The 23,604-nt window shown below is 39.8% G+C and overlaps 1 protein-coding gene across 2 annotated transcripts in view; it reads left to right on the forward strand.

Moving 5' to 3' along the window:
- The window catches only part of DOCK1 (dedicator of cytokinesis 1), a 599,368-nt gene that overhangs the window by 465,295 nt on the left and 110,469 nt on the right, over window positions 1–23,604 (forward strand). For both annotated transcript variants that reach the window (XM_019502991.1, XM_019502992.1), the window contains exons 37-39: window positions 2,376–2,466; window positions 8,227–8,346; window positions 23,454–23,543. In XM_019502991.1, the coding sequence (XP_019358536.1) occupies window positions 2,376–2,466; window positions 8,227–8,346; window positions 23,454–23,543 (301 nt within the window). The remainder of the gene's footprint in view (window positions 1–2,375; window positions 2,467–8,226; window positions 8,347–23,453; window positions 23,544–23,604) is intronic.

Below are 23,604 nucleotides of genomic sequence, written 5' to 3' on the forward strand. Positions count from 1 at the left end.
GTAAGCATACAGTACACTACTGATCTGAAAAAGATGGCAGTAATGAGGGATACACCAGTTGTGAAGCTTATGTAGATTGAGTTTACAGAGAACAATAGGCAACTGTAATAAGGCTCATAAGCTTTTTACTAACCCTACTTTTGCACCTTCATGTTCATTATTCTAAACACTTAAATACTAAGGTGTATTGTGATTTACAAAAGATCAGGCAAAAGAAAGCAGGGCAAGGAAATTATTTTATTTTATTGTATGGCCATTTGAAAAATCAACTGATATAAAAACTGTTAACAAAATGTTTATTTTTAAGATTAAAACTTTTGGGAGCCCAGCAAAGACTGTCCTATATACAGCATTTTAAAAATGGGAATATTGGAAAAAGTTTCCTGATTGCATTTTTCTAGAAAGCTTGCTACTTCCCTATTTTTACATCCTTTAAAAATACTCCATCATCTGTATTGTGATTAAAATGAAGAAAAAGACCCTCTCATTTCTCTGTTATGTGTATTTGCATATCGTTCATGCATTCATTCTGAGGTACCTAGTCTCATCTTGGGAGAAACAGTAACGGTTCAAGTTGCTGCACTGAATTTTTTTTCCTTCTTTCTTCCCTGAGAGCAAAGGACCTGCATTTCAACAGAAGTATGGATTATGAATATGAAAATACATTCAAGAGTATTATTTGTGCATCTGCTTGTTACTACATTTGTATGAAGCTAAACTATCTCCCATTTAAGTCACTGAGAACAAGATTATATCCTATTCTATAAACAGAAAATTTTTAATCCATTCATTCCGGACAGTGAAACTTTTGTATTTTGATCAATTTTTAAAGTACATTAATATTATTTTTAGGAGGTAGGATGGCCTTATGTTTCAGGCAATACTGGGGTCAGAATACCTTTTGTTCTTTTCTTTTTTTTTTGACTGCTACACACACTGCGGGTGCATCTACACATGTAGTTAAGGCACATGAATTAACTCTGGAGCTTATTGCCCCAGAGTTCATTGCTGGACACCACCTCTTCACATGCACCTGAAACCGCAGCATGTCTTGCTGGGTCAGAGCAGCCCAGGCTGGCAGTGGCTCAGTGTGTGGAGGGGCTGGCTGGGGCATAAGAGTGTTTCAGTGTAGGGCTAGCCAGCAGGCAGCTCCCATACTGAAGCACCCTCATGCCCCAGCCAGCTGGGGCAGTATCTACACATACACTGTTGCGGAGTAAAAAATTGCACAGCAGGATAGTTCCTATATTTACAAGTACTATCCTGCTACAGAATAAATTAGTTTACTCCAGCCTAATAGGGGCACATTTGTAGATGAGTGACATTTCCTGCAAGCTGATTAGTCTTTTGCTCAGAAAACATCTCATGTAGATGCCTGGGGAGCCATAACATCCAGCCTGCAGGGATACCCACAGGTCAGAAAACAGGTCAGAAAACTTGGCAGTGGAGAACAATGGAAATTCCACCTGGCCGGATTCGGCCTTGTCCAGGGCATTTCCCCACAGTAGGATCAGGGCTTGGTCTGACCCCTGATTGGACTCAGGTGCTCTTCCTCTCCTACCCCCACTCCCGTGAATCAAGATTAAAGGTAAAATGTTCCATCTCACAAACCCCTGTGCATCTGTATTGTTACCAGGTTGCTCCTACCCCACCCCACCCAACCTATCTGGATCAGGACTGTTCTGCCCCACCCCTCATGAATTCAAAGAGGAGTTGCTCTGCCCAATCCTCTCCCTCCCCTCCCCATGCATGTGGATCAGGCTGGGCTGCTCCCCCTGCATATGCATCGGATTGGTGCTGCTCCCCCCTCACCCCACATCTGAATAGGAGCCATTTTCTGACTCCATCCCAGGCAGATGGACCAGGGTTGGGCTGTGCAACTCCCTACAGCTGGATCAAGCCAAAGAAGGTATCTCGCACCGTCCATCCAGCCTGTGGGTTTAAGAGGTTGGGCACCACTGCTCTAAGTCATTATTGTTTATCATTACTATTTGTATATTTATTATCATTCTTTCTGTTGTTCCCCTCTGATATAAATGGTTTTCAAAAAGGAGTTGAAGGCTATATGTTGTTAGTACCCTCTTTAATAAAGTAACTCTTTTATTAAAATCCTTATTTATCTGGTTACCTCCAAAATCTGGACTGTAAGAGTTTATAGCTATTGGAGTTTTAACTTTCTAAAACAGCTATCTCATAATTTTTATTATTGATTTTCTTGGCATGTTATGCCCTAAAAATTTGTCTGAAAATGTGAAATATGAGCCTTAAAAATCCTAGATGTGTTTTACTGTTTGAACATACAGTCTAGCTGTGTTAGTCTTCAACACAAATTATTTTGTGACATTTTAAGGTCTGATTCTCATTTAATACTGTAGGTATTTATACAAGTTATGTGACCTGCACAAAGAGTGTGATAACTACACTGAAGCTGCCTACACATTACTTCTGCATGCAAAGCTTCTTAAGGTAAAGTACTAAAATGCATTTAATATTAAGAAAATCTTAATATAGCCAATTACAGATACAGGCACGCATTCCTCCCTAAGAGCTGTATTACATCCATATTTAAATGTATAGTTATGCTTCAAAATAGTAAATGAAGTAGCTCAAAGAAAATTATGTTGCAATTTACTGTGTGTTCCACAATTAGATGATATTGTATACTTAATACACAGTATAGTGAAGCAAAAAATGAATTGTATCCTTAGTATTGTACTCTTAGAAAATTAACAAGACTTACTGAATCTGGTTGAAAAAGTGAATAGAACGAGTACAACAAAATAAAGAAAAAGATTGTAAAACATTAATAAAAAATAACAATTTGAGTAAGGACATAGGAAAGCTAGTAATTGATCAATTCAAGGATACATTTTTGCAAATTACAGAATGGTATGCTAAAATCAACCCAGGAGTCTCTTAAATTTAGTTTTTGATTCAGGACCATTAGTGGACAAAAGCAATTGTCCCCTTTCCAGAATCAGGTCTTTCAGGGAAGTGGCTAATGTTGCTGAAGTAGTATGATATATACAGTGAATCTAAAGTGAGATAATGGTACTGTTTTTCTACAAGGGGTGTCTACAGTAAATCTACAGAGGAGCCCATAGAATAAATAATTTTAGTTACATGGAATATGTTAATGAAAACAAGACTTTGAACATAACAGAATAATGACACCTACTTTTTAACTTATTGTTGATAATGTAATAATAATAATATCATGATAATGATATAATAATGATATGAAATATATTATTATTGTTGTTGTTACTATGTTCCCCTAAAAGTGACATTTATTTAAATATTTTGTCAATGAGCTGCAAACTTCAGATGACATCATTCTATTGTAAATATTGTGGCGTGTAAACTTTGTTTGCTGCCTTGTTATCTAGGAAAAGTTTAATTGCAACAGGATGTGTTTCATTTTTTTAATCAAAACCTGAATTTATTTACTCCAATTCTGTAATTTTGTCAGCAATGAGTTTTAATGTTTAGGCACAAAAATTTAAAAGGAGATAGAAAAGTATACTTTTACTAAGTATTATAAAACTTATTTATGGCCTTGATCACCAAAAAACTTTAAACCTACACATCAAGCCCATGGTGCAGCCTTGGGGCTGGGAGCCCAGATATGCTGATGGGGCTTTCAGCTGTGGAGGCACATAGTGAGCCCCTGAGGCTGGGAGGATAATTAACTGATGGGGCTCCCAGTCATGGGGGCATAATGGAGCCCTTAACTCCAGCTGTGCCCCAACGGCTGGGAGCCCAGATCTGTTTCAGCTCCCAGCCAAAGGACCATATTGGAATCAAGGGCTCTGATGTGCCCCTGCAGCTAGAAGGTGACAGCTGCTTGAAGCTCCCAACCTCGATTCAGCCTGGGCTCCACAGGGCCCCCAAGGCTATGAGCAGTAATCAGGTGATCAGCACTTTCAACACCAAGAGTGTATGGGCGTCAAAAGCTCCCATGTTCTCTGGAGGTTGGGAGCCCCATTCAGCCTAGCCACATGTTCAATTAATGGCATGATGAGAACCAGCTTATCGTTATTACGCTATTTTATGTAATAACTTTATGGCTTTTTCCTTGTTTTATCACACCATTAATTACATAAATGTGTGGTTGGGTAACTACTTAAGATATAATTAGCTGATTATGTGGTATTGTGTGCCAGGTGCTTAAGTATTACAAAGATTAGGTTTTACATCAATGAAAGGATTAAAGGCCCAGTACAGAGTAGTCAAAAAATGCATGAAAAAGGTGGCCGAAAAAAAAATTAAATTTGGGGCTTGAATACAGATAGTGGATTTGTTTCCACACAGTGGGAGGATTCATGACATTTACTCTTTTTTTGATCAGTCTTCCCAGTGATGGCAATAAGCATTGCATCAGCCAGCTGAGGACAGTATTTGGACCAACTTTGAGAATACTGCTTAAATGAAATGATGTTCATGGTATAGAAGTCCAGGGAAGCACATCTTTCTACCAGCGTATTTTAATTAAGCTCATTAGAAAAGGTAGAAATACAGAAAAGTGATTTTGAAAAAAAATTAGGAAATTTCTGTTATTTCTCTCTTGCAATTTAATAACGAGTCAGCCCAGGGGTATCTTAAATGTAGTCTTTGATTCAGAACCATTAGAAGATATAAGCAATGATCCTCTTTCCAGAATCATGTCTTTAAAACAAGTGGCTAATATTGCTGAAGTAGTATGACGTATGTACTGAATCTAACAATAGATAATAGTACTGCTGTAGATATATACAGGATATACAAAAAGATATGTGTGAGTATGCGTGTGCGTGTATGTGTGTAAAAATATATAATATACATATATGTTATATACACATGAACATATCTCATATTTGTACCTGGAGCTAAGATACACTTTTAAATTATAGGCTTTTTTTTATATTTTATAATGCATTATTCTACAGTAGCAAAGACTGAAAAGTCCAAGTCAGTTGTATTAGCCAGAGAACAAAACCTAATGTTTAAATCACAACATCAATGACAAGGTGAAGTGATAGTTGTTTGGAATCTGATACTTGACCTATCCTTCTGCAGGATCTGTAGTCTCAAATTTCTTCTGGCTACTGTGGTGATAAGAGGTCAGTTTCTTTCCTGTCACCCTAGTTGGGTGTGCAGTGGGAGCACTGTGATTCTGTTTTCTCTGCCCACTTTCACTGGCCTGAAGTGGAAATCTTTTCCCCCTGTAGAGTCCTGGAACCATTTTCTGTTCCTTTGCAGAAGAAGGGCTTATTCTTCAGAGTCTTAGGGGTTGGGGTACTCTGCTTCTTGCAGTCAGTCGGGTGTACAGCGAGAATACAACAAAGTACTGATCAGAGAAAGACATGGAATAGAGGGCTAAATTTCCCAATAGGACTGGGGTCTCCTATTCAGCAATTTCACTTGCCAGCAGCAGGTACGTTTTCAAGCCATCTCTGTTAATACAGAAGACTTCTTAAAGGTAACTCATTTTTAAAGTAACTCTAGCTGATAGAATGCAGTACAATAGCCTTTGCAGTCTTTGTAGTAATCTGAGAAACTCAAAGAAAAGTTTTTAGATTAAAAAAATACACTCAGGGCACATTCACATGCCCATTAGCGCATGCAGAGATGCTTTGAGTGCAGTAGCCTAATTCTACTGCATGATATTGCAGAGGGCAAAACCCGTGCTAATGTGCAGTAAGATTAGTTACTCCCTAAAATGTGTGTGCAGTGCTACTATGCAATAGTACCAGTTACTGCACATTTACAAGTCCTAAACTAGATGCTCAGCAATCACTAGGCATTAATGTGCATTTAGACATGCCCACTGGGTGTTAATTTAAATATTTTTACCAACTGGGGGCCTTCTTATATATACCTCAGTATTGTGAACAAACAGCAGACAAACTGTAACCACAGCATGGCTGAATATACTGAAGAGTTTGTGAGACCTGCGTAAAGATGCTTTCAAACACGTGCACTCTGCTCTCCTTTAAAATTGATTGGTGAAAAAAAATGTCAGTGAGATTCAGCTGGCACATAAAAGCACTTTAGTAATAGCTTTATCCTTTATTAAAAAGTGGGGGTTTTGTACATTAATGCTTTGATAATGCAATTTACCACACAGGGACATAACTTAAGAATATAAAGATATGGGGAGATGACTTTGACACCTGCAGTCGCAAAGAATTTTCTGGTGGCCTTCAGTTACAAATTTGAATGAATAACTAACCAATTTTGTGAACACAGGCATCTCTGTTATTCCCAACAGGGAAATTAAATGGGTTTGACAGTCTGCATAATACTTTCTTAGTGGAATTAAGTGATGCCTGTATTGTCATAACTTGCTACCTCAATATTCCACAAGCAAACCTGATGGAGTGTATAAAATCTTCCCAGTGTTTTTGGGGAAAATGATGGAGCTGAGTATAGAATATAATATTTCTCTGTTTTACCCATTAGGACTAGAAGTTTTATATCAATATATTTTATACAGTATAACCTTAAATTAGAGTTGAACCAAGCATGATTTTTATTCTTCCTAATAAAATGATTTCAGATTAAATATATATTTAATTTAGCCCTATTACTTTATATGAAATATCCAAAATCAGTTTTATTATGCAAAACAATACAAGATGGTAAAATATAAGATGGCAATAAATACAAGATAGCTATTACTGTAGTTTTTCAATATGTCAGATCTGTTGTGATTTTCACACATGAAAGTCTATGAGGCCCCTGTCACTTCCTTTTTGAAAATGCTATAAGTTTGAAATAGGTAATAATAATAGTACAAGGTGCTTAAGAAGGATCAGGAAACCTTGTGCCTTCCTTCCCTTCTATGCAGTATGTAACTTTAAACTTCAGTGCCTCTGATTTTTGAAAACCAGACCATGAGGATGGATTGTCAATGACACTTAGCATTGGCACACATTTTCATCACACTGATTTTAATGGGATTAGATTTAGGTCAGCAAAGAGAGCTCTTGAAACTCCCACATATAAATCTGTAAGAACTCTGTCACTGCAGAGGGAGAGCTTCTGTTCTGTTCCCAAAATTACTGCAAGTTAAATACACACACAGCATAGTTTCTCTTTCAGAGACTGTCAGGTGACCTAATGGTCCCCTCTAGCCCAGAACTAGATGAATGAATCTATGAAATGTTGTCCTTGTAGGGATTCCTTTCCATCCCAAGTTAGTACCTTTTAGTACTCTGTATAAGAAAACAGATAATATTATATTCAATATGAGCTATTCTTTTAATTTTATTTTTCTAATGTACTTCATATTGCATGTTATCCTTCCTCTTCTAGTTGGGTACCGTAGATGGAATACCTTCAAATATGTTTGATATAGAATGATATAAATATCTTGAAGTATTCCATGGTCTTTTGCAATAGGTATTATTAATATTATATATAAATATATATCATATCTTTAAAGACCGATTGCAAAAAGATGTTCCAGGTTGGATGTTGTTTTAGGATTATCTGAGTATGCTAGATAGTTATTATATATGTTTTGCTGTATGTTAAATATAATACCAAGGTAATAAGTGTGAGAGAGCCTGGCTGTAAGCAAGCACACAAATCTATGTCAGCTGTTCATTGAACCAGCCAGTGAAATTAAAATCCTTTCAACCTCAAAGGAGGGTATAAAGTCAAAATCTTTCAAAAATTAGAAAAACGAGATCACCCTATTAAAGAGCTTTTTTGTCATTTAGCTGCTACAGATTCCTTTTCCTCTAAACATCATCAAAGAATTTTAGCTCTTTACCTTCTGTGTGAAGTGTTCTATCTACCCGTGTCAACGTAACTTGGTGCTTTGGGCTTTTTCTCACTTTAAGGCTATTAATGTTGTTTTTTATCTGGCTAACTGTTTTGATCAACAATATAAGGTCTCTCTAATCTGTTCTGTCAAAGAGGAAGGGAAACCCTCTCAAAGAGTTTCCCTTTAAATGATGCTAAAAAATGTAAACAGTCTTCTCATTACTGTAGTTCACGTGAGTATTGCCAAATTCCCTCCTGACCTGGAGGTATCTGGGCCATAAATCCAGTGCCAACAGGAACTGAATTACAGTTTCATAACTGCAGTAAAATCTTTTAGATATTATATCAGCCTTGATGTCACGTTGTCAAAGTATAAACCAAGAATGCATGTTTGAATTAGTCTTACCTCATTGATTTGTTATATTGCCTTTTATTGCCTTCGTTTTTATTCTTTCTTCATATATGGTGTAGTGGTCAGAAGAGGCATGTGCAGCACATCTTACTCAGCGAGATGGATACCAGGCAACTACTCAAGGACAACTAAAAGATCAGCTGTATCAAGAAATTATCCATTACTTTGACAAGGGCAAGGTAAAGAGGCAAAAAAAAATGTGTTGCATCGCTTTTCTTCCATATACACACACTTTCTGTCTAACTAGATGCCAAATAGTAAACATACCTTACATGAAGTGACCTTCAAGGAGTCTTAAACTTCTTATAAATTGTAGTTTGGAATGCTTTATGTAAACAGGCTGCCAGCTAGCACTTAAAGATAATGGGGAGGGGGGGAGAAAGGAAAGAAGGAAGGGAGGGAAGAAGGAATAATACATTTATAAATGGTGTTTTAAGAGTAAACAAGAAAAGGGGAACTATTTCTGAACATGCTGCTTAGCGGTAGAAAAAGTGGGTCACCTCATTGTGAGGGACTTCTTAGCAATTGCAACTAATACAAACCAAATTAATTATCTAGGAGAATGGATGCCTACCTCAGTGTTTCTCAACCTTTTTAGACTTGAGGCATCCTTCAGAAAGTGCCAGCTATGAGTTTTCATTTGTTTTTTAACTACAGAAAAATAACACAGCAATTATTCTGTTGCCAAGGACTCGGACCACAGAATGACCAGAATGTTATTCAGTGTTATTAACAATATGAATTCTTATTTAAAATCTCTGGGTTTATCTTGTGAATCATGTTTGTACACCTAACAGTACTAGCACTCTGTAACACTCTTGCAAGGATCTCAAATACTCCACGGTACTGCAGGGCCCTGGTTGAGAATTATTGGCCTACCTGGTTGATATTTTAAAGATGTTGCGAAGAGAGGGGTCAACAGGGGTTATTACTTTGGTATTTTCCCCCCTAAATGAATATGGATTTGACATCGGCTGGGTTATGTGTGTGTCTCATTTTGTCTACCTATGGATGCTTTGATTAGTTAAAGGGGAGAGTTGGATGTAAAGTAGTGGTTGGAACATTTAGATACAAAAGGAGATGCCAGGCATCAAAAATTTCAAGATACGTATCTCTTTTGCCAAAGGCACTTGTCACCCTTTGCTTAATAAACTACTTCAACAAATAATTGTCAGATTTTTGAAGAACTGAATTATCCAGCCAAAAGAGCATTATCCAGTCCTGTTTTCAAGAGATTCAGATTAGTAGTTCTGTAGAAGTGTCATAATCTGCTAGTTTCTGAAAAACTCAAATACTAGTCAACTTTATTTTAATGTTACCTTTTACAAATCGTTAATAGTTAGAGACTTCCTGAAAAGGTAATATTCTGGATTGTTATAGAATAAAACAGATTACTAGGGTGATTATAACCCGGCTGCGAAAAATGTATAGAACCTATAGATGTTTTTATAACTATCTATAACAAATACTATTCACATGTGTAACATGCTTATAACAGCTATGAAACATGTATTAATGTTTGGCAAACAATAACTAAACTGTAGATTTTCAATTGCTATAAAGGTTACACTTGATACTGAAAGTAGTTTTTCTCCGTAGTGTAGTCAGAACTTTGTTTTTCTGTTGGAGAGGCAGGTCAGGAGGCCTTTTTAATATGATATAGTATTCTTACCACTAAATAATTACCCCTTCCCCCCACCCTTTTCTTCTTTTTCAAATGTACAAATTTTCCTACTGTCCAAACACTCTGTTTCCACTGAAGTCAGTGGAAACTACACTTTTGAAAAATCATGTCACTGAATTTTAACCTTAAATAAAAACCCACAACCTACCTTCTTTCTTCCTAGTTCTATGGAAAAACAGCATTACTACCAAACTACATTAAAGGCATACTTGCCCATTTCTGCTACCGTGGGCACTAATGAGCTGTTTATGAACAGCAGGCAGAATACCTGCTGTTTACAAATGTTCATCCTGTGCAACATTACACCACGAGGCATCCAAAGCATAAGTGAATACTGTTAAAACTAATAACCACTCTTAATTTAAGCATATTGTATTTTATGTTGTAGTTCATAAATAAGAAGGAGCTTTGTTAAAAACTGCTGGACAACTTAGTCACCTCTATCTTGTCTCGGTAATTGAACAAATTATGTTTGTCTTCAACTTATTCCTGGATTCAGACATGAGAAGGGATGCTTGTGTTGATGCTTTACCACCCGCATAATACAATCCATAGGACTTCTCTGAAATAGTTTCTTAGCAGACAGACAGCATTAGTTTTATAGCATTATCTATTGTTTCCATATTTGTATATTCTGACTTCCATTTCACCAGAACTCATGAAAAATGCTTTTGTTCCAAAAATACTGAGAATAATAATTTCTTACGTAAATTCAGACAATTCAAAGTTCTCTTGGGCCACACACATGGACCTTCACTTTTTCCTGGTAGAGTCACTTTTCTCTAAAGAGAAACCATGAGTGTGCTGATGTTCAGGATTTTTCTCCCAGAGTGAAAATGACCACTACAGAAGAAAACAAAATTGGTGCAGTCACACAGCCCTAGTGTGCCATTTGAATGGCAAAGAACTCCACAGTGGAGCCTCTGTGTGGGATGGAAGCAATCATCTAGTCATAAAGGAGTCCTAGGATGGTAATAAATTTCCCTGGGCCGCCAAACTTCGATAAGATCTTCCATAGAGCCTCATAGTCAATAGAGTCAAAGGCTTTGGTCAAACCAAAAAAGGCTATATACAGTTCCTGGTTTTGTTCTCAGCATTTTTCCTGGATCTTCTGGGCTGCAAAAATCATGTCCATGGTGCCTCCCGATGATCTGAAGCCACATTGAGACTTGTGAAGGAATTCCTTGACAAGAGGAAGCAGTCAGTTCAGTAGAATTCAAGCAAGGATCTTCCCAACAATGGAGAGGAGGGGATGATACCTCAATAGTTTCCATAGTCAGACTTATTTCCCTTTTTAAAAATGGTGACAATATTGGCATTCCTTAGGCCATCAGGAATTTCCTCAGTGTTCCAGATTTTAAGAAACAGTGTGTGGAGCTTGTTGGTCTTAGTTTCCCCACCATCTTTAAAGACCTCAACTACTATGCCACCAGGGGGCAGATGCTTTGCTGGTGGACTTCTTCAGAGGTTGGTCGACTGTCAAGGGGCTTCCCTTACTGGATGCTGCAGGATCGATTCGATAGTGCTCCTTTCAGCAGTTTTTGATGGACTCAATGTCTTTGAGGAGAATACTGCCATCTTCAGATCTAAGCAGAGTGAGTCCGTAAGAGTTTAGTCCATTCACAGCCTTGACTGTGCTGAAGAAGCTCCACATGTTGTGATGTCAACAAACTGTTGGATTTCTTTCACCTTGTCTTCCCACAATTTGTTTTTGATTTCTCAAATGTTCCTCTGGGCTTCAGCTTTAAGCTGTTGGAAAGTTCCCTGCTTCTGATTTGGGCATAGGATGGTTTTGCCAGTCACAGGAAGCTTTTCTCTTCTAATCAAACCAGTCATGGTGGACATGATTGTTGTCACTAAATGATGATCAGTCCAGCCATCATGGGCTCCTTTCATGACATGTGTGATATGGATGTCTTTTAGATCATGTGCTTTTGCAATGACATAGTCAAGGAGGTATGACAATGGCATAGTCAAGGAGGCAATGACATAGTCAAGGAGGTACCATTGTTTCAAATGGGGGTGTTGCCATATTGTTTTGTACCTGTCACATTGTCTGAAGATAGTATTAGTATTGACAAGGTCATGCTCTGCACATTTACTGAGTAAAAGGATGCCATTAGAATAGGCCTTGCCCAGTCCTTCCTTCCCTATGGTGCCCTTCCACATGCTAAAGTCCTAGCCAGCTCTCACATTGAAGTCTCCAAGGTGGATGATAGTCAGGATTTAATCAAGGTCAGCATAAAACTGTTCTTTCTGTTCTTCCTTAGCATTGAGTGTTAGGGCATATGCACTGCTGACGGTATCAAACAAATTGGTGGTTAGTTGGAGGTGGAAAGTCATAAGGGGCTCATAAATGCCGACAGGGAATTCAGTCATTCAGCTGATAATCTGGTTCTTAATAGTGAAGCCAATGCTGTGTATTCACCTGTCATAGGCAGGTTTCCCTTTCTAGAAGAACGTATAGCCTCCCCCTCCTCCCTCAGTTGGCTTTCATCTGCACATCTGGTCTTGCTGAGAGCCACAATCTTGGTGTTGTATCACGAGAGTTCTCAGGTGACAATAGCTCCTCTGCATTTAGGCCTGTTACTGTTTGGGTTACCTAGCAAGATTCATACATTTCATGATGCAAAGACATTTTTGTGTTTTGAGCATAATTAGAGTGATTCCCTAGAGGTGGCTATCTAGTTGGGTAAGGTAAAATAGGACATCCTATGTTTGGGGCACCTTTTCTAGCCCCTTCCCTGTGTGGGGTGAGCAGAGGGGATTGCAAAAAGGACTGCTTAGGCACAATCACAGCTGCCAATTAACCCTCCTGTGCCATATCAAGGATGAAGTTCCCATCATGTGACCACCACCTGCATGTGGATCTGTGACTAGGGACTCCTGGTGATCACTTTGTCCTGTCACCTTTTTTCCTTTGCTGCTGAACTTTCTAGATGGGTATTGGTATCGGTTATTGTAGCAGATGTTGCACCAGTGGGAGAAGCTTGAGCATGATTTGTTTTACATGAGGAGGCCATTGCACATTGGCAACCACACAGATCTTGGTGGAGGAGAAACCTCTGTCCTGTGACAAAGGGATCTGAGACAACTGGGTTTACTTCTCCACTGCAGCCTTCATCCAGCTTTGCAGCCATTGAGAAGTAAGCCTGCTGCATTTGCCTGCTCCACCATTGAGGTCTTTGTGTTGTGTTGGATTGCTCTTGGTCTGATAGCTCACCTTTGACCTTACTGTCACAGGTGACCCTACCAGGAGTACAAGACTCCCAGTGGTGTTGCTGTTAGGGTCATCAGTACATACAAGCCTCTCTAGCCTGATAAGAAAGAGAAAGCAGGGGCCTCCTGAAGGAAGACTGAGAAGTACAGTATTGCAGAAGCACTCAGCGTGACCTGTCAGATTCCAACAAATCTGCAAATTCTGCTAAATACCTTGTCACAGGGACATGAAAATGAAAGGACTGTTTAGAAATCATCATAAAGAAGATCCAGAGGGAGGCATCAGAGTGACAGTCAACAGTTCAGCAGTGCTAGACTGGCTAAATATATTTTGGGCAACACATTAAATCCCTGTCCATGTCATAGAGCTGTGTAGTGTTCAAGGTCACCATTAACGTAAGTTAAAATTATGCACTGTGTCAACTTGCCATTTGCATGGCACTGAATAAACCAGACTGCCATGTAGTATCAGACTACTGAATAGACCAGACTGCCATGTACTATCTTCAAATAGCAAGTACTAAATATTTTTTTACAATAATATAATCTTCTCCATCACAACTGTGCAAGATTGGTTGCTGCCAGAACTATGAGTTTTTCCAATGACAGAATGGGACTAAGGACAGAAATCTGGGGCACAGCAAATAGAGGAGAAGAGAGGGTAGGGTAGAGAGGAGAACTGAGACATTAGCATCACTAGAGCTAAGGAAGAGAAATCCATGGAAAAAGATGGGGTCATCATCCCTCTTGCAGTTTCAAGTAGACTGGCTTCAGACAGCAGGCACCTGCTGATATTCGGATAGAACAGCATTTCTCAACCCATGGGTCACGACCTGAAAGTGGGTCACAAGAATGTATGAAAGGGTTGCAAATAAACTTTAAAAATAGATTCTCCTTTAAAGGAGAAAAACATGGAAAACTGCAGGTTTCCCCTTTCAGGCTGGCAGAATTCCAGCCTGCAAGGAGCTGCTTGGGGCTGGGGGCAGCAAGAAGAGGTCCCTCCCAGATTTGTGCACCCATAGTGGGCATGGGGCTACAGACTGGCATGGCAGCAGCAGGGGCAGCCAGGCCATGGCACAGGGTACAGCCATGGCCTGGTGCATAAGTGACTGAAGGCAGGAGGTCAGGGCAGCGTGGCCCCCTTCCTCCTCCTCCTCCCCCCATCTGTGCTGCTGGTGGTATGGCTGGCATGAGGGTCCTGGTGGCAGTGGCGACAGCAATGAGTCTCATGGCCCCGCTTCACTCCTGTGCCAGGTCCTTCCCACTGAGCTGTGGAGGCAACTCCTGCCTATTCTGGTACAACCAGGCTGCAACCCTGTGCCTGCTGTGGGCACACAGATTGGGAAGTTGTGTGCCCCCCCACCCCTACCCCATACACTATGTTCTGGGGACAGGGTTGGGAGAGCAACATCAGGGTTGGGGGGCTGTTTGTATTTAAACTATTTACTGGGTCTGGACTGGTCATTGATGTTTACAAATGAGTCCTGGTACGAAAGAGAGAACCACTGATATAGAATGAGTCAGGTGTCATTCGAAATTTTCCACCCACATCTTTCATCAATCTCTCTTAGACTTGTTAAACAGAATACTAAGACTTAACAAATATCACCTATTGTTTTCTATATTTAAGTTTTCATAGTAATTTCTTGTACTCTCTGAAAACTTGGGAAAGTCCTAAACACTGCATCTAAGACTTAGCAGTATTTTGCAATAATATTCCTATTTTGGAACATAACATTTTTACTTATCATTATCTCAGCCAAACATTAAATATATCATAACTAGTACTCCATTTCTACTCATAAGGAAGCTTTCTCAAGCATGTGTGATCAGACCTCACAGGTCTTTTCAGGCTGTGACTGTGTTAATGTGAACTTTAAAATTAAGTTAAATTACAGTCTGCTCTATAAAAAGACTTTCCTTTCAAATTTTCAAAGGCTTTCCCATAAAAGGATACAGTCAGTCTTGTGTATCCCACACAAATGAATTTAGGTAGGCACTTTTTTAATGATTCTTACTGCAGAAGGGGAGCATTTCTTTACACTATCACAAATCTTTCTAATGTGTACACTATCCAAATAAATTGTTCCTTGCATCAAGGAGCTGAACATCAAACAAATGTTATGTATTGGTTCCCTTTCCCATTACCGCATACTTCTGTGGAAGATTTGCCATGTCCTAAGCAAAGCTGGGAAAAATTCCAGTGCAGGAAATCTGTGAGGCAGCAGATTGGGAGCTATTGACCTTCAAGAATATAGATTTCATTTATCAGAATCCTTTGCCACAGCCAGACTGCCCTCACCAAAATAAATTTGCTGAAGTAAACTCCAAGGAATTTTTTTTAGAGTTTGCACAGGATTTTAGATGTACAATTCCTATTTGCTTGATTGGCAGATGGATACCTAAAACCCTTGTGATGTTCAAAAAATAGTTATTTCTAATTTTATGCTTCTGTTTCTCCCCATTTCCACCATGAGACTACCAATCCAAGCTGGGGGAGGAAAGAAGGGAAAAGGCATAGAGCAGCTAAATGATTAATTGGCTGTTGGCCATTGTAGATGAGTGCACTTGGCAGCTCACAGACTGAGTCTAATAGTAGATGCTCCTCCCCATATGACAGATTCCTCACAAGGTTATAGTGGAACGTGGTGTATAGGAAATTTTGTAGAAAGACACCAGTGTCTAAAAGCAAGGCCTTTCCTTTCAATCAGATTACTTGCAGACTGGTGCAGACAAAACTGTAGGCAGGAACTTAAAAGACTCTCATTCCACATGTGCACAGCTTTGTCAAGAACAAAATTATATTTTTAGTATGATAGTTAAATGATTGTCATCTGTGTAATATATACTTAATAGTGTTCTATGAAGAAATGCAATGTAAGGAAATATGATTCAGATAGCTAGTACACTAGTATTTTAAGGATGCTATTAAAGTAATTTCAGTATTTCAAATTAGAAAATGAGATTTTTTTTCTGAAAGGTTTTTTCCCCCCCCAGTCAAGTACAATTATAGATAAGGGAATGATGGTTACAACAGAGAAAAGCCAAAGTTGTTTGACTGCAGGTATAAAACAGTCTCTCTTACAATCTCTATTACAGATAAATTAAACTTATATCATATTGAATTTGGAGATTCATTTTAATGCTTTTTGTGCCATTACAATGCTTTATGGTTAATAAAGTTTATTATTTATATTGCAGTTAGCATTAGAAGGTCCCAAACAGAATCAGGGACCTTTGTGCCAGTCACTGTACAACCATATGGTCAGGTACCGTCCTGGCTCTGAAATGTTTACCAAGCCTTGACAAAGGACAGGAAGAGAAGTAAAGAGTGTTTGTAGTGCTCCCACAGTGCCTCCGAGTCACTGTCAAGAAGCACAGGTCTGTCCACCCACTTCTACTCTGCACAACCTGCCCTGGCTTGATAGCAGTGGCTGAAAGCCCCCCTACGAGTGGTTTCACTACTTAATTTCTAGGTTTTACATATGCAGAACAATCATGGAAGGAACATAGCCAAACCGGAAGGGGTAAAGGGATATCACATAACCAAAGTTACACATTTCAATAGATCCTAAGATCCCTAACTTCCAACATGGACCTTATCTGCCAGACACACTGTCTCACATTTATTTGAAATAACACATGAACTATTAATACTTCCACTAATTGATATTTCCATGTGTTGGTCTGATGCTGTGATATCAGTGGACTTGCTTATATGCACATTTATATATATGCAGTCTCTCTGACAGTTGGAATTGTGTTGATAGAACTGATGTACTGATGCAGAGTTCAATGAAAGGACCAAAGGTACTGACTAGTGTTAGTTTCAAAGTAATTTTTTTCACAAAATAAGAGCATGGAGACATCACTATTTTGAAGAGTGATTAGTTAAACCTAGAGCATCCAAACAGAAATCCAGTGTTGTAGAAATTAAGATAAGGATCTTTTTAAAAAAAAAATGGAAATATGCTGAAGTTAACATGACTAAAGTTAAAAGGAAGCATTCACAATGAAGAAAGGTCAAATGGTTTTAAAAAAAATTCTACACTTGATGATTTACCAAACTATAAATATTAGGTTTACAGATTTACAGGTTTATAAATTTACAGAATAGTGTTGCTCTGAGCCAGGAATCAGTTAGCCTAAAATATCAAAAGTGTAAGAATATATTAGAATTTTTTCCTAACCATTTCCTGGTTATTAAAGTTATGTTACATTTTATTTAAAGTTAAGACATATTTTTCATTCATTATTCTATAATAAATGTTGCATACATATAGATATACATATACATATATGCATGCTAGGGAAGTGACTTTTTCTGTAAATGCAAGATTTTATTTTCTTAGACTATAGGAAATATGCAGCTCACTATACACACACAGAGGAAATATGCAGCTCACTATATATATAATTTGTCTAAGAAAATCAAGTCTTGCATTTACAAAAAAAAGGTCACTTTCCTAGCACAGCAATCACCATGCAATTTTTATCAAGCAAGGATTCTTCATTATGATAATAGTAATTAGCAATTCCACTGCACACATTATCTTCAAAGCACTTTTCACAAGCATTAGCTAACTCATATTCGTTCCCTTCCTCTTTAAGTGAGGTGAATAGTATTATGAACCCAATTTTACAGTGGGGGGCCTGAGGTAAAATTCATAAATGAGTTGCCTAAAGCTACAAGGTCTATTTCTGGCTTTCACAGTCCCAGAGTGTGCAGTTGGACAGTAGAACTTAAACCCAATCTCTGCTGTGACACAGATGTTGTTCCTTCTTCCCTGATATACAGAGAGCCAGTCTTTGAAATGCTAGGTCTCTTGTTCCTTCTACTTCAAGGACAGTTGAAAGAAAAGTGTGGCAAAACGCCCTGCCTCCTGACATAGAAAAAAACTGACTTTAAAGATTGTCTTTCTTACGGTTTCTTCTGCATCTAGTAGCTTTTTGATCTACAAATCCATATTCCCTATCTCTTTTCCTTGTCCTGTTAGGCTATGATCTTTTTGCCCTGCAAATAGCAGAGGCTTCCTTTTGGCACTCTAGATCCTTCTGTCCTTTCGACCCATCAGACAACAACTGTTTTTCTTCAGCTTCAGGTTCCCTCTTTGCTCCCTTTCCTGCAGCTATTAGGCTGGCTGTTCTTCAAGGCTGTGAGCTGTTTGACTCAATTTCAAGAAGCTTCTAATGTGTCCAGGTTTCTAGAGGCTGGCCAGTGAGAAGGGACCAGGCAAGGACTTGTTTTTTTGGTGCCATTAAGATGAGATTGGGCCTCCAGTTTGGGACTACACAGGGCAGCTGCACAATAAGACTTCCTAGCCCCCAGTAAATAAGAGAGCACAGAACAGGATAGAGGGGAGGAATTTTTTCTTGCTATCAGAGAAAAGTGTGAATGGAGGTTGCTGTGCGTGGGGTAAGAAGTAGCTTGTCTTTTGCTTTTGGGGTGGGGGTTTGAGGTGGGGTGGGGGCATTGGGGGTTCCAAAAGGTGAGAGAGAAGGAATTTAATTTCTGCAGGAAAAGGAACAGATTTAGATGGGCAAATGGGTGCAGACTTTACCAGGATCTTTCAAACTGTATTGTCCGATTGAATTGCATGGCCTACCTGAGCTCATGAAATCATTTCTAGCTCTGTCTATTGCTTACACAAATGGACTTCATTTAGTAACTCACTGTTTTATCACAAGTATTATATCAGAAAATAAATATTTTTAATTTTACCTAAAATTGTATACAAGTTTAATGGTAACTAAATAGATTTTATAGAGATCAGAAGGGACCTTGTAGATCATCAGGTCTGACCCCCTGCTCTAGGCAGGAAAGATTGTAGGGTTAAATAACCCCAGCTAGGTGCCTGTCTACTCTCTTCTTGAACATCTCCAAGGTAAAGGAAAGCACCACCTCCCTTGGAAGTCCATTCCATATTTTGGCAAACCTCACCGTACAGAATTTCTTCCTGATATCCAATCTAAAGCTACTCTCCTTTAGTTTGTGGCTGTTATTTCTAATAACCATGAGGGATGCCCTAGTAAACAAAGTATCTCCTATTCCCTGCTGTTCCCCCCCCCCCACCCCAAAGAGTTTGTAGACAGCCACAAGATCACCTCTCAGCCTTCTTTTGCGGAGGCTGAAGAGATTCAGGTCCCTCAGTCTGCCTTCATAGGATCTTACCTGTAGGCCCTCAACCATACACATAGCCCTTCTCTGAACCCTCTCAAGGTTATCCACATCCTTCTTGAAACCCAAAACTGGATACAGTACTCCAGCTGCATCCTGACCAGTGCTGCATAGAGGGGAAGTATCACCTCCCTAGACCTGCTCGTGACGTACCCACTAATGCAAGAAAGAGTGCGGTTAGCCTTACTTATTACCTTGTCACATTGGCGACTCGTGTTCATGTTTGCGTCAACTAAGACTCCAAGATCCCTTTCCACTGCTGTAGTACTCAGAATGGTACTTCCCAGTCTATAGGTGTATTGGAAATTCTTTCTCCCCACGTGCAGCACCTTGCATTTATCCTTGTTAAATTGCATCCTATTCTGATCTGCCCACTTCCCCAGTCTATCCAAATCCACCTAGATTCGCTCCCTGCTCTCCAGTGTGTTAACTATACCCCATAGTTTGGTGTCATCTGCAAATTTGGTCAGAGTGCTTTCAACCCCCTCATCCAAATCACTGTTGAAGATATTGAACAGCACTGGTCCAAGGAGAAATCCCTGGAGGACACCACTGCCCACATCTCTCCAGGGAGAAACCGCCTCATCCACCACCACTCTCTAGGTGTGTCCCATAAGCCAGTTTTTCACCCACCTTACTGTGAAAAAATGCAGATCACAGCCACTATGTTTGCTTCTAAGAATTGTGTGCAACACTGTGGCAAAAGCCTTTTTAACATCTAAGTAAATAGCATCCATCTCCACCCCTGCATCTAAGCACTTTGTGACCTGGTCATAAAAACAGACCAGTTTAGTCAGGCAGGATCTGCCTGCTACAAACCCATGCTGGTTTCCCCTTAACATTGTATTACCCACTGGCCCCCCACAAATGTGATCCTTTATGATTTTTTCTAAGGTCTTGCCAAGAATAGAGGTGAGGCTAACCGGTCTATAATTACCCGGGTCCTCTTTCCTCCCCTTCCTAAAAATAGGGACCACATTGGCCCTTTTAAATATTTTTAATTTCAGCATTAATTTAAAATATATTTTCTAGCCCTCATAGAAATGCTTGAAAACACAATCAAATTGGGTGGATCAAAATATAGACTGTGAGGCCGGAAGGGACCTCACAAGATCAATCGGGTCCAGCCCCCTGCACCAAGCCAGAAAGACAACGGGGGGTCAGGTGACCCCAGCAAGGTGACTGTCTAGTTTCCTCTTGAAGATCTCAAGGGTAGGTGGTTGCACCACCTCTGGAAGGAGTTTATTCTACAGTCTGGCCACCCTGACTGTGAAGAAGTTTCTCGTAATGTTGAGACTGTATCGATTTTCCAGGAATTTGTGGCCATTACTCCTGGCTTTCCCCTCGGGTGCCCTGGTGAACAGTTGCTCACTGACCCCTTGATGTACTCCTCTACTGTAGCAGTAATCTGCTACCAGGTCCCCTCTCAGCCTTCTTTTCCTCAGGCTGAAGAGTACCAGATCCCTCAGCCTTTCCTCGTATGACTTACCTTATAAGACTGATCATATGGGTGACTCTTCAGACTCTCTCAAGCTTGTTCATGTCCTTGTTAAAGTGTGGTTCCTAGAACTGGATGCAGCGCTCCAGCTGCAGTCTCACCAGTGCTGAGTAGAGCAGAAGAATCACCTCCTTGGTTTTGCTGGAGATGCATCGATTGATGCATGCCAGAGTATTATTTGCCCTGCTAGCTACAGCATCGCAGTGCCAGCTCATATGCATAGTGTGATCTAATATTACCCCAGGTCCCTTTTATTTGTGGTGCTAGTCAGTTTGGTGCCACCAAGCCTGTAGGTGTGTTGGGGGTTGCTTGTCCCAAGGTGGAGCACTTTACATTTCTCAACATTGAACTTCATCAGGTTCTGGTCTGCCCAACTTGCTAGCCTGTCTAGGTCCACCCGTATCTGTTGCCTAACTTCAAGCGTGATCATGCTCCCCCATAACTTGGTGTCATCAGCAAACTTGGCCCGTGAGCTCTTCACCCTCGCAATCAAATTGTTAATGAAGATTTTAAAATGTACTGGACCAAGCACTGACCCCTGCGGGACACCGCTGCCCACTTCTTGCCAGGATGACACAGACCCATTCACTATGACTGTCTGGGTTCTATCCTGCAGCCAGTTTCTCACCCATCTGACTGGCTCAGAGTTAAGCCCACTATCCTCCAATTTTCTCATGAGGACATTGTGGGATACTAGATCAAAGGCCTTTTGGAGGTCAAGGTATACATGTCAACCTGCTCTCTTGTGTCCAGGTGGCAAGTTACCTGGTCATAGAAGGAAATGAGGTTGGGAAGGCAAAACATGCCCATGACGAAGCCATGCTGACTTTCATTCAGAATCTTGCCTTCTGCAAGCTTATCAGATATTATATTTCCTAAAAAAATCTCATCAGTTTTTAGCCAATTGCATTATTTTTTGGAGGGAGTGGGGGGAGGGGAGGGGGCAATCTCAGTTTGAATCACTTAAATTACTGCTCAGACTGATTACTGCTCAGTGGGCACATCTACATGTGCACTTCACTGCAGAGTTGGCTAATTAGCTCCACAGTAAAGCATCACCATCTACACATGCACCATTATTAGGGCACAGTAAATTAAGTAACTCCACCTTAAGATAGTACTATTGGGGTTAGAGTACTTAACTCCACTAAAATGCACATGTAGATGGTGATGGGCTGACTGAAGCACAAGGATGCTAACGTGGGAGCTTCCTGGCCCTGCAATTTAGCACCCTCCTGCCCCAGTCAGCCCCGCTTCCATGGCCACCTGGAGCCTGAGGCTGACCCCCCCCTGGACCTCGGCCAGCCTGGGGCTGCTCTGCCCTGGCTCAAACTGCTTTAGTTGCAAGAGCCCATGTAGATGCTGCACCCAGAAGCAGCTGACTCTAATACAAACTATGCTGGAGTTTATTATATCGCCTTAATGGCATGTATAGATGCCCTCAGTTAGACTTGCCCATTGGTTTTGTTACATGTAATCTACAGCTGCATCTCTGAGTAGTTTTGGTCTCTGAGTTAACGTGGACTACAGGTAACGCTTGCGACCCTTTCTACACATCTCAGCTTTTGGGATCCTGAGATGATTTTAAGGATGTAGCTGAGGCCTCTCCCACTTTCCCACAGAACTACCTGTTTTTCCATTGCTGACTCTGAGTTTCAAGAGGAAAGAAAAGGCAGCAAACTGGGTGAATAAGTTCCACCAGGTTTTCTGCTTTCTATCAACCACTTCTTCCTCCTTCAGGTAAGGAAGAAAAGTGGCAGATCCCTTGCTTAGAGAGGTGCTGAGAAAAGCTTTAGGGGCTGGGGAGTCTCAACCATTGCCAACAGAGCAAGTAGAGGGATCAGGTGTCTATGTAGGAAGGGTCCGTGAATTGTTTTCATATATACAAATATTCCCTCTTCTGCCTTCTCAGCAACCAGCTCTAAACATCTTTAGGGAACTTCATTCTAAAAGATCTTTTTCTTCCAAGGCAGGTGTCTTCAGGAAGAGCTGGGGAAATGTGCTCTGCCCTTTCTGCCTTTTTTCAGCTCCTGCTGCTCTTAACAACATTCAGCAATAAAAACAGATTTTCAGACCTGATCTTAGATTTTCTCATGTGTAAATGTAAAGTTGGGTTTGGGTTTTTTTTCACATTGAAGGTAGTAAAAGTGTAGAGTACCTGTAAATATTTAAAACGTTGTTATGCATTCCAGATAGTTGAAGAATCTGGAATAGCAATTGTTAAACAATTCTGTCAGTTTAGACTGCAGTTGAATCTCAGCTTGAAGAATAGGAGTAGAAAATGCCATTGGAAATAGAATGAATATTTGTACAAATTAGAAGAAGTATCTCCCGCGTACTGCCTGATTTATCTGCTGTGGATATTAGATGATAATTAGTAACCAAATCAGATTACCTGAGTTTTAGGTTTTCCAAGTTAGATAAAAGTGTGCAGAAGAATATGTCGTGTCACTAGTCTGGTTAGCAAGAGACATTCTTATTTTTTTAGTTGCTTTTCTTTTTATTTAAATTTCAGGGAATAAAAGACAGATACATGAAAGAAGCTGAAACAAATATTTGTTTTGTCACATTGTATGCACATTTTATTCATGGTGTTTTCAGGCATATAGCAAAATGTATTTTGCTTGTGTTTTCTTTAAGATTTATTTTAATCCAGGGTTGTTGTTTAACCAAGGTATATAATTCAGTTGCATTTTTTTTCCAACAGATGTGGGAAGAGGCCATTGCCTTGGGCAAAGAACTTGCAGAACAGTATGAAAATGAAATGTTTGATTATGAACAACTCAGTGAACTGCTGGTAGGTTTCTTTTCACTTCAATTTAAATTAACAGACATTATATATTGTTTTTTGGCAGAAT

This window comes from Gavialis gangeticus, unplaced genomic scaffold (genome assembly GCF_001723915.1).
Source record: "Gavialis gangeticus isolate Ggan-Ray unplaced genomic scaffold, GavGan_comp1, whole genome shotgun sequence".
In the NCBI taxonomy this organism is placed as follows: Eukaryota; Metazoa; Chordata; order Crocodylia; family Gavialidae; genus Gavialis; species Gavialis gangeticus.